Consider the following 13,268-nt stretch of genomic DNA (forward strand, 5'->3'; position numbering starts at 1 on the left):
ACATGATTGAGACATACAAAATCATGCAGGCAATGGACAGAGTAGATAGACAGATGGACAGAGAAAGAGACGCTCTTTTCCCTCTCACAAAACACCAGAACCAGGGGACATTCACGAAAGTTGAGTGTTGGGAGAGTTAGAACAGACAGAAGAAAATATTTCTTTACCAAGCATGTAATTAGTTTGTGGAACTCTTTGCCACAAGAAATAGTGATGGCATCTTGCCTGGATGCCTTTAAGAGGAGATTGGACAGATTTCTGGAGGAGAAGTTCATTATGGGTTACAAGTCATAGTAAGTATGTGCAAACTCTTGGTTTTAGAGGTAGGCTGCCCCTGATTGCCAGATGCAGAGGAGGACACCAGGCCACAGGTTGTGTCTGTTGTCTTGTGAGCTCCCTCAGGCATTTGGTGGGCCACTGTGAGATACAGGAAGCTGGAGTAGACAGGCCCTTGGCCTGATCCAGCAGGGCTATTCTTATGTTCTTACAAATTACAAGTGAAAAGTGCTTTCAGCTTTGTGTAGTGGAGTTTCCTTTTACTTTTAAGGGATCAGACTCATACCAAAGACTCTCTGCAAATTGAAGCTCTGAGAGTCTCATTTGGACAGTTTCTACTTGCCCATGCAAGTGTTTATGTGTATGTCTCATGTATGTCTCATTTGTGTATGTCTCACTTACAAGACATACATTTCTTTAATACCCACACAAATACCAAATTTCACATGGAACCAAGTCACACGAAATTTGGGCTCCACCCATCCGAACATGAACAGAATCTTTCTCCGGTCACATCTTGAGCTGTTCTGAGGCCCGCAGAGGCTGTACGCAGCCTCCGCAGGCCTCAAAATGGCCTCCGGAAGTCCTAGAAGGGCACTTCTGGTTTTCGGCTGAAAACTGGAAGTGTCCTTCTAGGACCTCCAGAGGCCTTTCCAAGGCCTGTGGAGGCTGCGCGCAGCCTCTGTGGGCCTCAGAAAGGCCACTAAATGCCTCAGAGGCCAGTTCACCGGAGGTGACTGGATCTGTGCTCCAGAGATTAAAAATTGCAAATAGAGAGTTAAAAATTGCAAATTAAAGAGGCTCCACCTGTAAATGTCAGTCCCTGAAGCCCCCTTAGCGACATGATCCTGGGGATCATGTCCCCTTGTCCTGGGGTAAGCCCCAGCAGTCACTATGGGTCAACTCAGAGCTGTGCCAGCTCAGTTGTATTAATCACAGTATTTTCTCTTTTTATCTGCTTGAAGAACAGAAGACTATACCTTTGCACTGTTTTGCACCAGAAGTGTCTTGAGAAGTTCTTGGTTAACATTCCATATTAGGTTTCAGCTTTTTTTACTGTGCTGGTTTTCAATCATGAAAACTTATAGGCGAGTATCTCTGGGAGTCTTCTGGGCCTGCTAACTTTGTGTTCATTTCTAATTTTTAACTGTCTCGGAAAAGGTGCATCTCAATTTCTCATTAGAAGCAATAGTCAGCTTCTATAGATCCTTTAAAGTTATTGAACAGTTGTCAGCTATGTCAGAATAGCATTGTTTGTAATGTAATCTCTTCACTGTAAATTGATAGAAACTATTTTGTATATATTCAGACCAAATTTTATTTTGAAGTTTAAAGACCAAAATTAAAACATGATTTGGAAGTTGTGCAATGTGTGTTGGGAATCATATCATTCAGATTCACACACATATCTCTTTTTAAACTGGAAAATCCCCTTCAAGAGGGGTTGACTGAGATCAGGAAAGCAGTGGGTTTGTGTGTGCACTTGACACTTTCCTCAGCTGCTATTTCTTGTTTTAGATTGGTCTCCCAGAGCAGATCTCAGATATGTTTGCCTTTATCCCTACCAGATTGTTTGTCTGCAGAATTGCCGTTTGCAGTATTGCTATCATGTAACAACCTTTTATAGTTAACTAGCCTGCTCAATTTATCTTTAACTAATGGTACACTGTAAAATATGGTAAAAAGGAAATGTGTAAAACGATGTCCAGCCATCCTGAAGTCAGGGCAGAGTTCCATATATAGTGAATCAGAAACCAGTGAGAACTGATGAGTTAAGGGGAAAGGCAGAGTAGTGAAGAATGGAATTAGAAATCATATTTATTCCCTCTTGGTTCTTGGTCAATAGTACAACTTCACACAACATTCTTCTTCAGGAGCATATGTAGTGACCCTGATGGGTGTGCAGAGCTACCTCTGCTCCTGAAACAGTCAGTTGAAAATTGAGTGACTGGATGTACATACTGCTGGATGATATTGTCTGAATACCAAGCGATTGGGAAGAAATTAACTTACCACCCCATCTTCTTCTCAGTCCTCTTTTTTGTAGAGCTGGTGGATCCCACTCTGAATGCATAGGGCCTGGATTATGGTTATTGTTAGAAAATCATATATGGGCAGTTAACGAAGCCTATACCATAAAAGATTTTTGAGAATGGACTATTTTCTTTCCCTTTGGCATCTAGCCTTCTGAAGTTTACTTTTTCACTAATGTCTAGCCCCTTCTTCTTTGTTTTTCAGATCAGCAAAAATGGGAAGCACTGGATTCTGGTTTGCTCCTAGACATGTCAATGGAACTGGTTAAGACCAAAATCTGAAGGTTTTTCTTCATTATCCGTCACCAGGTGTGCACTGAGCAGAGGCTACCATAAATCTGTTTTGAGTATGAACACCTTTTAAAATGGTATAAAATATATATAAAAGTATTCTTTTGTAATGTAGTTTTAAAGTAGTGTTTACTGTATCATACTGTTTTATTCATCTTATAGTTGTGAAAGAATCAATGTGAATAAGTGATAATATGCTGAGCTGAAAGTAGGTGTTATTACTCAAATTTTTTTCAGCTGGTCTTTGAGAAGTGTAATATTTGAGCATCAATGTTAAAACACCGTTTGCATTGCTCAGCCTGTACATCCACAGTTGAAATAGTCATACTATATGTCCAGAAATAATGAATTAGTGGTTCATGAATTAGTGAATGGTTTATTTAAATTCATCCTAGTAACAACCGAACAAAACTGACCTGTGTGGGTTGAAAGGACCATGTGTGGTGTTCTGCATGCACACCAGGATTTTTCTGATCCCCATTTCCTACTACAGCCCTCTGCTTCCCCTGAAAATCCACTTCTGAAGGACAAGTGATCACCCAGAGCAGTGTTCAATGTGCCATGAAGGGCTATAGCTTGTCAGAAAATATTGACTCATGCTCATGAAACAGCTTCATGTGCATGCTCTGCCCTCCTTAGACTGACAAATGACATTTGCTTTTAAAAGCACAAACCTATACAGCAATACTTTGCACTTTCATCTGCTTAGGAACCAAAGCATGAATTAAAATAAACAATGGATGAATGTCAAAGCATAGCCTTATTTAACTTGCAAATTTATTTTGGCCAGTTTAAAATATAAATAACTATAGATGTCCCCTCTCCCTGTATCCATAGAACCCATATCCCCTCTCATCGTGCTCATGACTCTTTGTTTGTTTGTTAAGGCTTTGCAAAATGCAGTCTTTTGCTTTGGTACAGAATACTGTGCAAATGATAGCAGACACTGGGAACACTAGACTTGGAGCTACTAGACTAACACTATAGGAGGCGACAGAGAGAACTAACAGGTAGTGAAGTTTAACATTCTGTTTGCTTCCTCTGCTGTACACTTCCTGTTAGTGTTCTCTCTGTCGCCTCCTGTAGCATTAGTTTAGCAGCTCTAAGTCTACTGCTTTCAGTGTCTGCTTTTGTTTTCACAGTGTTCTGCAGCAAAACAAAAAAGCTGCATTTTGCAAAGCCTTGGCAAATGAAAAGAGGTGAGTCATGACTGTGAAGGGGAAATTTGAGTAGGGTTTTTCTGCTAACTGGTTTCTTGTATCTGTGGAAGTAGCAAGAACCTATCCACCATGGATACCAGAGACGCCTATACATATACATGTGAATGTTTGCGAAACCTACATTAAAAATAAAACAAAAGGATGTTGATGAAGGTTGGATGAAATTGGACAAAAGAGGAAAGTGTATGGACGAAATTTGAAATATGGTTATAATTGAAAGTGGCTGACAGAGTAAAGTGATGAAAGTCAAGGTACTGCTGTGCTTAATCTTTAACACTGTCCATTTTTTCATACACTTTTTATTAATATGTTGGAAAACTTGAGGTTCTGAAGCAACCTCTGTAGCTGACTATTTAATGTTTACCTTCAGTCCAGACAGAACTGTTTGATTTCTTTGTTACAGCAGAAAGATTCAGACTGGATCTTTCAGGAGCAAAATCAGCTCTTTTCTCACATTCCCACTGAAAGTCCTAATTAGATAAATTAGAGCAGATGTGTGATAAAACATGGGTTTGTTGCCCAGTTCTAAGTGTGGTAGAAATTTAAAGTGAAGAAGCAGCAATGGGATTAAGGTGAAAGGTTATCTTCTGCCATTTTTGCCACCTAGAATATCCTCCCCAGTTGAATTACTCCCAACCATAAGGAAATACGGTTTAGGGAAGGTGGCTGGGAAAAGAATTACCACTTGCATCATTCTTTGCTTTTAAATTTTGCTACCCCATCACTATCACCCCCCACTTTACAACTGTGCAGTATAACCTATGTTTTAAGATGCAGGTTGATCTCCCACCACATCTTGTTAGACCCTGAGGACAGCGTCACATAATTTTTGCCAAGGTTTTTTTGCCTCAGTTACTCAGTAAAACCGAGTTCTTTAGAGTCTTGGCTTTCATCAGAAATGGTCTTTGTGGCTTGTGAAACATGTTAGTTTCTTCCACCGTGTGCTAGGAAAAGGCAGTAGAAACACCTAGGGGGTGTAATCAAGGGCTTGTGTATATAACAATGTATTGACCATCAACGTCTGAAGACACATCCCTGAACTTACTGTTGAATGTTACTATTGTAAGACAAGACAAAATAAAACTGTAGTTAACCATAGGTACCTAGGCATAGCTTATTTTTGCATGCTTTGGTTTCTCCAAGAAACCATGATGAAGCAGTAAGCCCAATGAAGATTTTAAATTATGCTTTCCTTCCTGATCCATGAAGCATTTCTGCAAACAATTCAATTTTCTTTCTCTGCCTAACTCCCAGGTTTTGCATTGCACCCTCTTGTAGTGATCCAAAATAGAATCTTGGGGAATTGTTTTGTGCTCTGCTTCTCAGTTTCCATTTTCATTGTACTTTCTTCATTAGCTTGATGGCATTATTGGCAGTAATAAAGGCAGGTTAAAAAGATGATGGGCCAGGAATTATATCTGAACTGTTTTTTTTCGTGTACAATGGACTTGATATTGTTTGCTTTTGTTGTTAATTAAAGGAATAATTGTAACTGGAACAACTTCAGTCTCTTGTACAGCCACAGTACACTTGGGGCCTTTTCGACCTGTCAGCTTTATGGCACAACAAATATGCAAGTTTGTTGTGCGGGAGCCAAATGTCTTAGAAGGATGCTTTTTTTATTGTCAAGACAGCATACTTTTCAACATTCACTCACAATTTTTATCACTTGAAAGTGAAATTATTTCACTTGCCCACCTACCTAGATGGCATGTCAATTGTAATACAGTGTTTTTTAAAAAAGTAATTACTGTTAAACTAATCTATTTAATTATGCTGCTAGGGATGAGCAACACAACTGCTTACTTTCTGCCACATTTTAAACTTTTAAAGTTCACAAAACTACTGTAAGTCTTGGCAGGTGTTAATGCTGCCCAATAACTCAACTATGGTCAGACAATTAGGAGCACCCAACTCATGTAACTTTCCTTACATGGACATCCTCCCTTCCCCTCATGTTCTTTTTGATTTCTGGGCTAACTGTGGTTAGCATTCAATCTGCACTTTTAATTTTGCTAGCCTACTATTCGCCATGGTTGCAAACTGGTTGACCACTGTGGTTAGTGAAACTGCTGATGGTCCCAAAACCAGAAGGCTGAGGTTTCCCCCTTGGGAGGGTGGGAAATATGCATGAGCCTGCAGGGCATTCTTGATCACCTAAACAAGACATGACAGAGTGCTCCCTGCTATAGTGTTGTACCACTACAACACACAATACTCCATCTAGCCTTCTTAAAAGTGACTAATGGCTTTTAAAGATGGCTACCCTCTTTAACTATGGCAAGAGTATGGCTGTTACAAGAAACTTTTGGTTTTAAAATTTATATGAATGATTTGAATTTCCTCTCTCAAAGTACACATCTGCACTAGGGGATGGTAGGTGTTTGTGAAGCCATTATAAGAATCCCCTCACAGTTGCAATACTTTCAAAGTGTCTCTCAGAAGTTTAAATGTGGTAAGGGGATGCTTTGAATTGATAGTCTGGGTAAGCCTTTACAATGCATGCAGAGAAGATGGAGCTGAAGCTGATGGCAAAAGGCTATGAACCTGGAATCTGATACTTATAAAGGACTGCACTTCAAATCACCAGTTCAATGTGCTCTAACAACTTTTAGGATGCAGTTTATCCACAAACAAAAGATAATTATTGCCACTTCTTAAAGGGACAAGAATAGATATTCATCTTGCATGTTAAGTGCTTATCCTGTTCATCTAGGGCAGCGGTTCTCAAACTCGCAGGGAGGTTGAGTTCTGCAGTAAGTTCTTGTGGGGGGAGGCAGAGACGTGATCACCACAATCATGTTGCTTTGGAGGGGTGCAGGGGCTTAGCTGGCCACAGCCCACAACAGCCTTCTAGGGGTGTGGGGAGCCCTGTGCCAGCCTCCACAGGATTCCCTAACATGTTGAGCATGTAAGACTAATGATCACGACCCACTTCCGATTTGTAATCATGAAACCGCAAGTGGGTCGCAATCATTATTTTCAGTCTCCGCATGTTGGGATGCCCTGCGAAGGCTGGTACGAGGCTCCCCACACCCCTGGAAGGCTGCTGTAGGCTGTGGTGAGTCCTGCCAAGCCCCTGCGTCCCTCAAAAGTGACACGATCCTTAAGGGGCAGACGCCAGGGTTCTCTGGCTAGGGCGTCGCAACACCCCAGTTTGAGAACCACAGATCTAGGGTAAAAAAAACCAAATATGGAACACAAAACATTCTATCTGTTTAATTTGAAGGAATAGAAAAACTAGGCATTAGACTAATCCAGCTGTTCTCAAACTTCCTACCTTTGCCTGATGTGACTAGGAAGCTGCAAGGCAATATGGGCTATGAACTAGAAACCACCTCTAGAATGCACCGGGCCTACAACCCATGTCATTGGCTGTGTTGTATCATGCTCCAGAATGCCTTGCAGGTAGCTACTACAAGGCAACCTGGGGTGCAACATGATGCAATGTGGTCAGTGACATAGGTCACAGGCTGGCACACCCTAGATCTGGCTTCCAGTTGTGGCAGGCCCACAACTCACCAAAAATGGGTTGTGACCCACAGTTTGAGAAATGTTGGACTACTCTACAGGTTTTACAAACACCTATTTCTAGACCTAGGATAGATTTTTATTGTCTCATAAACTCTCTTAAAACAATATCAGATATTTTAAAGTTCCTTTAGCCGATCTCAATGTGGATTGGAACTTTGTTCATAAGAACACAGGATATGTTTCAAAGGTAAATTATAGATTTGGAGCAATCATTCAATTTAAAAGACTGAAAACTGCCGAAGTGCTGTTCTGTGCTTATGCCTGACTTCTCCCATACTCCTTTGTCTGTCAATTGCATATCTAGCTTCCAATCTACTTCCTGTACAGTTTCTTTGGCCTTGCTATCTATGGTCCCAGCTTAATTTTAATACCTGAAATACTGTAGTGCTGTTACAAATAGAGAATGCACAGTACTTATAGACATTAAAATTTGGCACAAGATTATGTTCCAAGTAATGCTTGGGAACCAGAATTTTAAACAGCATAAATAGTCTCTGATGCTTGGTTGTCAGTCAGCAAGTGGGTCATCCATATGTAATGAAAAATTGCATGGTTCAGCCCACTGAAAACTGTAGCAAGAATGTAGCAGAAGAATTTGCCTAAATGGATATTCTTCCCATACTACAAATAAAAAATACTTCTAGTGTACTGAAGAAAGCTAGATTAGGCTTAGAAGCCTTCTCCCTGAAATGCTAGTTTCTACAAGCTAGAAGAATTTGTTCCATATCATTTCAGTGTGCTGCATTCTTTAGTACAGTCCTTGGAGTGCTGTACCATATGACTTTTCTGATCATATAGTCTATATATAAAGTGCTTCAGATTGCAATCCAGAAGGCTTGTAAAGTGTTTTTCTTTGTAAGATGCAGAAATGATTATTGTAACCAAGTTCTAACAGAAGGGGGCATAACATGCACTTTTTAGCCATATCATATTTGATTTGGTACAGTATAAATATCCTTGAAAATTATTGGAATCATATTGTATTCAACTGAATGAACAGCCAGTTTTATAGGCTTAAGTTCCTGAAACATAACTATAGTAAGAGCCTCACAAAGATTGCAGGGTGTCATTTCGGGGCACATGTGGATCTGTCCATACTGAGCAGTGACTTTTACGCTGTAATAAATAGCTTAAAGGAGCCTACATATATTACATTAGACCAGCTGAACCTAATTTTATATAAGCTTTATTCAAAAGCATCACATAGCAAGTAAACTTCAAAATTTAAGTGTAGTTACAAATAGTTGTTTCTTATTTTTTTTTCCAGTCCCCTTTTGCTTTCTTTAACGACCACATGAAACTTGAGAAGCCATCTAAAGCTAAATCATTTAGTGGAGTTGGGCAATTCCCAAGTGTCCAACAAGAAGGCCTGGTTTAGGCTGCGATGGCCACTGTCATTCCTGGTGATTTGTCAGAAGTAAGAGATACCCAGAAAGTCCCTTCAGGGAAACGTAAGCGTGGTGAATCCAAACCAAGAAAAAACTTTCCTTGCCAACTGTGTGACAAGGCCTTTAACAGTGTTGAGAAATTAAAGGTTCACTCATACTCTCACACAGGAGAGAGGCCCTACAAGTGCACACAACAAGACTGCACCAAGGCCTTTGTTTCTAAGTACAAATTACTAAGGTATTAAACTCTATTTATCTTTCAGATTGTATTATCGTTTGTTGGCCATTTTAAGCTTTGTAAACGTTATTTATCTGTGTACACTTCAACTGGAATGTTAGTTAATTTGGACATCAGATTATAGAATTAGAAACTACAGTGCATAGTTTATAAGCTAATGTCTCTGAAATTTTTTTCCTGTGTGTTTTCAAAGAAGGAAGTTTAAAGCTTTTCAGTTGTATAAACTTGTTGCAAAGTGTATGAACTAAGCATTTGGCTATGAACATAACTGAAGTAACCACACTTAAATTATTTGGTTATTAAAGTAACTTAATTATCAAACTAAAATGTAAATTGAAATGGCTTGTGATTTGTTATAGTTTAGTATGCCATACAGTGTCTTGGAGTGAGACATCTCCTGTAAAATATTCCTTTGAAAAAAATTTAGCTTAGTATTTATCTGCCATTAAAAATGAACACATGTACTTTTTGATCAAAATAATTACTTACAGAATATATCTATGTTTAAAGGCATATGGCTACTCATTCTCCTGAGAAAACCCACAAGTGTAATTATTGTGAGAAAATGTTTCATCGAAAAGATCACCTAAAGAATCACCTACATACACATAATCCCAATAAAGAGGCCTTTAAGTGTGAAGAATGTGGAAAGAACTACAATACGAAGCTTGGGTTTAAGCGTCACCTGGCTTTGCATGCTGCAACAAGTGGGGATCTCACCTGTAAAGTATGTTTGCAGACATTTGAAAGCACAGGGGTGTTGCTGGAGCACCTAAAAACTCATGCAGGCAAATCATCAGGTGGAGTGAAGGAGAAAAAGCACCAGTGTGAACACTGTGATCGTCGGTTTTATACCCGAAAGGATGTCCGAAGACACATGGTAGTGCATACTGGAAGAAAGGACTTCCTGTGTCAATATTGCGCACAGAGATTTGGCCGGAAGGATCACCTAACACGTCATATGAAGAAAAGTCACAACCAAGAACTTTTGAAGGTCAAAACAGAGCCAATGGACCTTCTAGACCCATTTACTTGCAATGTTTCTGTGCCTATAAAGGATGAGCTGCTTCCAGTGATGTCTTTATCTTCCAGTGAACTGACATCAAAGCCATTTACAAACACTTTGCAATTAAATCTCTACAACACTCAAATTCAGTCCATGCAGAGTTCGGCATCTGCACACCAAATGGTTGCTACATCATTACCTTTAGGAATGCCTTGCCCAATAGATATGGAATCTGTCCATTCATCCCACCAGCTTTCTTTAAAATATCCACTCAGTTCTACCTCATATACAGTTTCTATGACTGATAAAGAGCAGCCGTTGAAAGCAGAAATAGAAAGTTACTTAATGGAATTGCAAAGTGGTCTCCCCTCCTCATCCCAAGATTCTCAAGCAACTTCATCTAAATTAGGGTTGGATCCTCAAGTAGGGCCACTAGATGATGGATCTGGGGATGTTTCCCTTTCCAAAAGTTCTGTTTCCATTAGTGAACCTCTGAGCACCCCATCACTGGACTTTTCTCAGTTATTCAATTTTATACCAGTAAATGGACCTGCTTTTAATCCTTCTGTGTCTGTGGGAAATCTTGGAATGAGTTACACACAAGAGGAAGCACATTCATCTATGACTCAGCTTCCTCAACAAGCACAAGATCCACAAGACCCTGGTAATAGTATAGGTCTTGGATCTTTGCATTCATTGTCAGCAGCCTTCACAAGCAGTCTAAACACAACCACAACCCTACCACGTTTTCATCAAGCTTTCCAATAGGATGAAAAAAAGCCTTGTGACAGTTTTAATTGTAGAAATGCCTTAGAATACATTTATTAATGTAGTGCCTACTATGTCATTTGTAAATCTACTTTTGTACAGTACAGATCTCATTAAGCCAGTATGAAATTCAAATTTAACTTTAAAATATTTTTGAATGTGTTCATTCAGTTGTTTACTTTAAGTCTCTGTATTAATTTTTCACTGCCAATAGACCCACACTTATTAAACAAAGAGTATAGAAAACCATTCCCTCTAAATGTTATGTATCCCTTGTTTAAAATTTCATTAAGATTTGATAATTCTGTTTGTCAATTAAATGGTGGCTATTTTTTAATAACTTTAAGAATAGCAACAAAGTATTAATTTTAATACAGATATGTTCCTAAAAAGGAAAATTTTGCCTTGTTTATAACTTGAAATGTTTTATAAAGGAGTAAAATGTTAATGCTTGTATGAAAAATGTACAGCTTTTACATGTAGAATTCTTAAAGGGTTTGAAGGACTTACCATTTTTGGTTAAATAACTTCACAAGATTAGAAAGAAAAATTTCTAATTTGACAAGTGCAATTGCAAAATAGTATAATTGGGAAATATGCCTAATTGGCGAGTTTAGAAAGAGACAAAATTAAGAGCTGACCTTGAAATAGAAATATTGTAACTTTTTGACTAGGAAGCATACTCACAATACATCTTTTCTGTAAGTATCTTTCCCAACTGTCTCATCCTAAATGGTGAGTTCAGGTCCAGCCAGAAAGTTTCATATCTTGTCATTTTGATGTTAGTTTGCAGTCAGAAGATGAATGTAAAGTTGCGAATACATCTTTTTTCCATATTTTCATTGGAGCGAATCTCTTGAGTTGTATTTCATGGTGTGTAATCACCCTAAGCAACATCTTAGATGGTAATCACACTTACTACACCTGGGTATTTGGCCAGTGATTTTTCTCACTGCCAAGAATTTAAAACAGGACTCTTAGGAGTGAAGTAAAAGCATATTGCTTATGCCACTTTTACCTATCTTAAAAGGATATTTAGGAAAAGTAACAACAATATGGCTACATGATGTATGTCAAATTGCTGTTCCTTTTTAAAACACCCTCCTATATTTCCTACCCCTGATAAACAAAAGTAGGGGAAACTGTGATAAATAGATGCAAAATATACTTTTGCTACAACTTTGGTAACATTCTTTTCCTTGTCATTTTTTAAGGAATAATTTTTTAAAAAGATACATAACATTTCCAAACATTTATGTGGATGAATACAAGGTTTTAAGTGGTTAAAATATACTTCACAGAAACAAAAGTTGCTCCCATTTAAGGAGCTTTGGCTCCCAATGTTTGTATCATTAGTTCCTACTTTTTTACTGTAGGAACAATATGCAGGTGTGATTTTACTATTTTATACTGATATGTATTTAAATTTTATTACTGAATGGTAACTTTTTTATAAATGTTTATGTTCCAAAGGCATTAAAATAAGGATGTACTAATAAGGAAAATTACCTTTTCAAAATTCTGCAAGCTGCTCCAATATGCTGTGAGAATACTTTCTCAAAGTAGACTTTAGCTCTGCTGCATGATTGCTTCCTTTAGTTTCTATGAAACAGATTCTTAAATATATCTTTAGTGGAATGATTTGTTCAATATTGCTTTCCAGACTTCTAGCACCATAATATAGGTGAAAAATTGATATTGGAAAAATTGGAAATACTACGAAGCAAGTAGACATTTCCTTCTGAATCTTACCAGAGAGCCTCTATCTCTCAGAGTTGTCCTATGAGGAAATGAAACATCCACACATGCTTTATGTAGACATTGAAGGTATTATACACAGGTATTATATCAGCACCTAAGAACTGGCCTTCTCTGTCCCTTTTTTTTTTTACTCAAAACAGTTTGTATAACACACTGGGAAACAGTATCTTTGGACAACTGCTGAAAAAAATGCATTTCATTTCTTTCGGAAGTGAGTTGAACCTTCAGTTTCTAATGGAAGCTTATCACTACATTGCTTATGGTGCCTGACAGGGACAGTGTGTACAAAGCATGTTATGACAATTTTATGTTATCCGCTGATGGTTAACTTGATTTTAAAAAATCTTGCCAGTGCTCCTTTGTACATATGAAGGCTCCCTATTTGTTATGGCAGTTCCTTCAGGGTGTAAAATGGGATAATTAGAGACAGGTGCACATCAAATTAGTAGGAACTTCAGACAAGATATTGAACCTCATTCAAATTAGTACTTCAGATGGCTACACTCTGTGTGCACACCATTGAAGTAGGATGTATGAGTATATGGAAGCAGATTGACAGTTTAGGCAATATTTACACATTAATGCTTTATGACTATCATTTAGGCAGAGTCATTATTGGCAACTTTATGTCAATTTTAAAGCCTATTTTGTAGTTACCAAGTTAATTTTTAAGGGTGGAGCGTGGTGTGTGCTGGCTAATCATGCACCACATTTTGTACAACTTCTAAACTTCTGCTATGGATTTTAAAAATA

The 13,268-nt window shown here is 38.4% G+C and overlaps 1 protein-coding gene across 2 annotated transcripts in view; it reads left to right on the forward strand.

Moving 5' to 3' along the window:
- PLAG1 (PLAG1 zinc finger) overlaps positions 1–10,997 on the forward strand; it is a 41,582-nt gene extending 30,585 nt beyond the window's left edge. Inside the window, exons 2-4 of one of the 2 annotated variants that reach the window (XM_066625114.1) lie at positions 2,515–2,618; positions 8,622–8,980; positions 9,491–10,997. In XM_066625114.1, coding sequence (XP_066481211.1) covers positions 8,739–8,980; positions 9,491–10,754 — 1,506 coding nt within the window. In that variant the 5' untranslated portion in view covers positions 2,515–2,618; positions 8,622–8,738 and the 3' untranslated portion in view covers positions 10,755–10,997. The remainder of the gene's footprint in view (positions 1–2,514; positions 2,619–8,621; positions 8,981–9,490) is intronic. The other variant, XM_066625115.1, reaches the window with a different exon arrangement.
- Positions 10,998–13,268: the final 2,271 nt, after the last annotated feature.

Source organism: Tiliqua scincoides, chromosome 4 (genome assembly GCF_035046505.1).
Source record: "Tiliqua scincoides isolate rTilSci1 chromosome 4, rTilSci1.hap2, whole genome shotgun sequence".
NCBI classification, from domain to species: Eukaryota; Metazoa; Chordata; class Lepidosauria; order Squamata; family Scincidae; genus Tiliqua; species Tiliqua scincoides.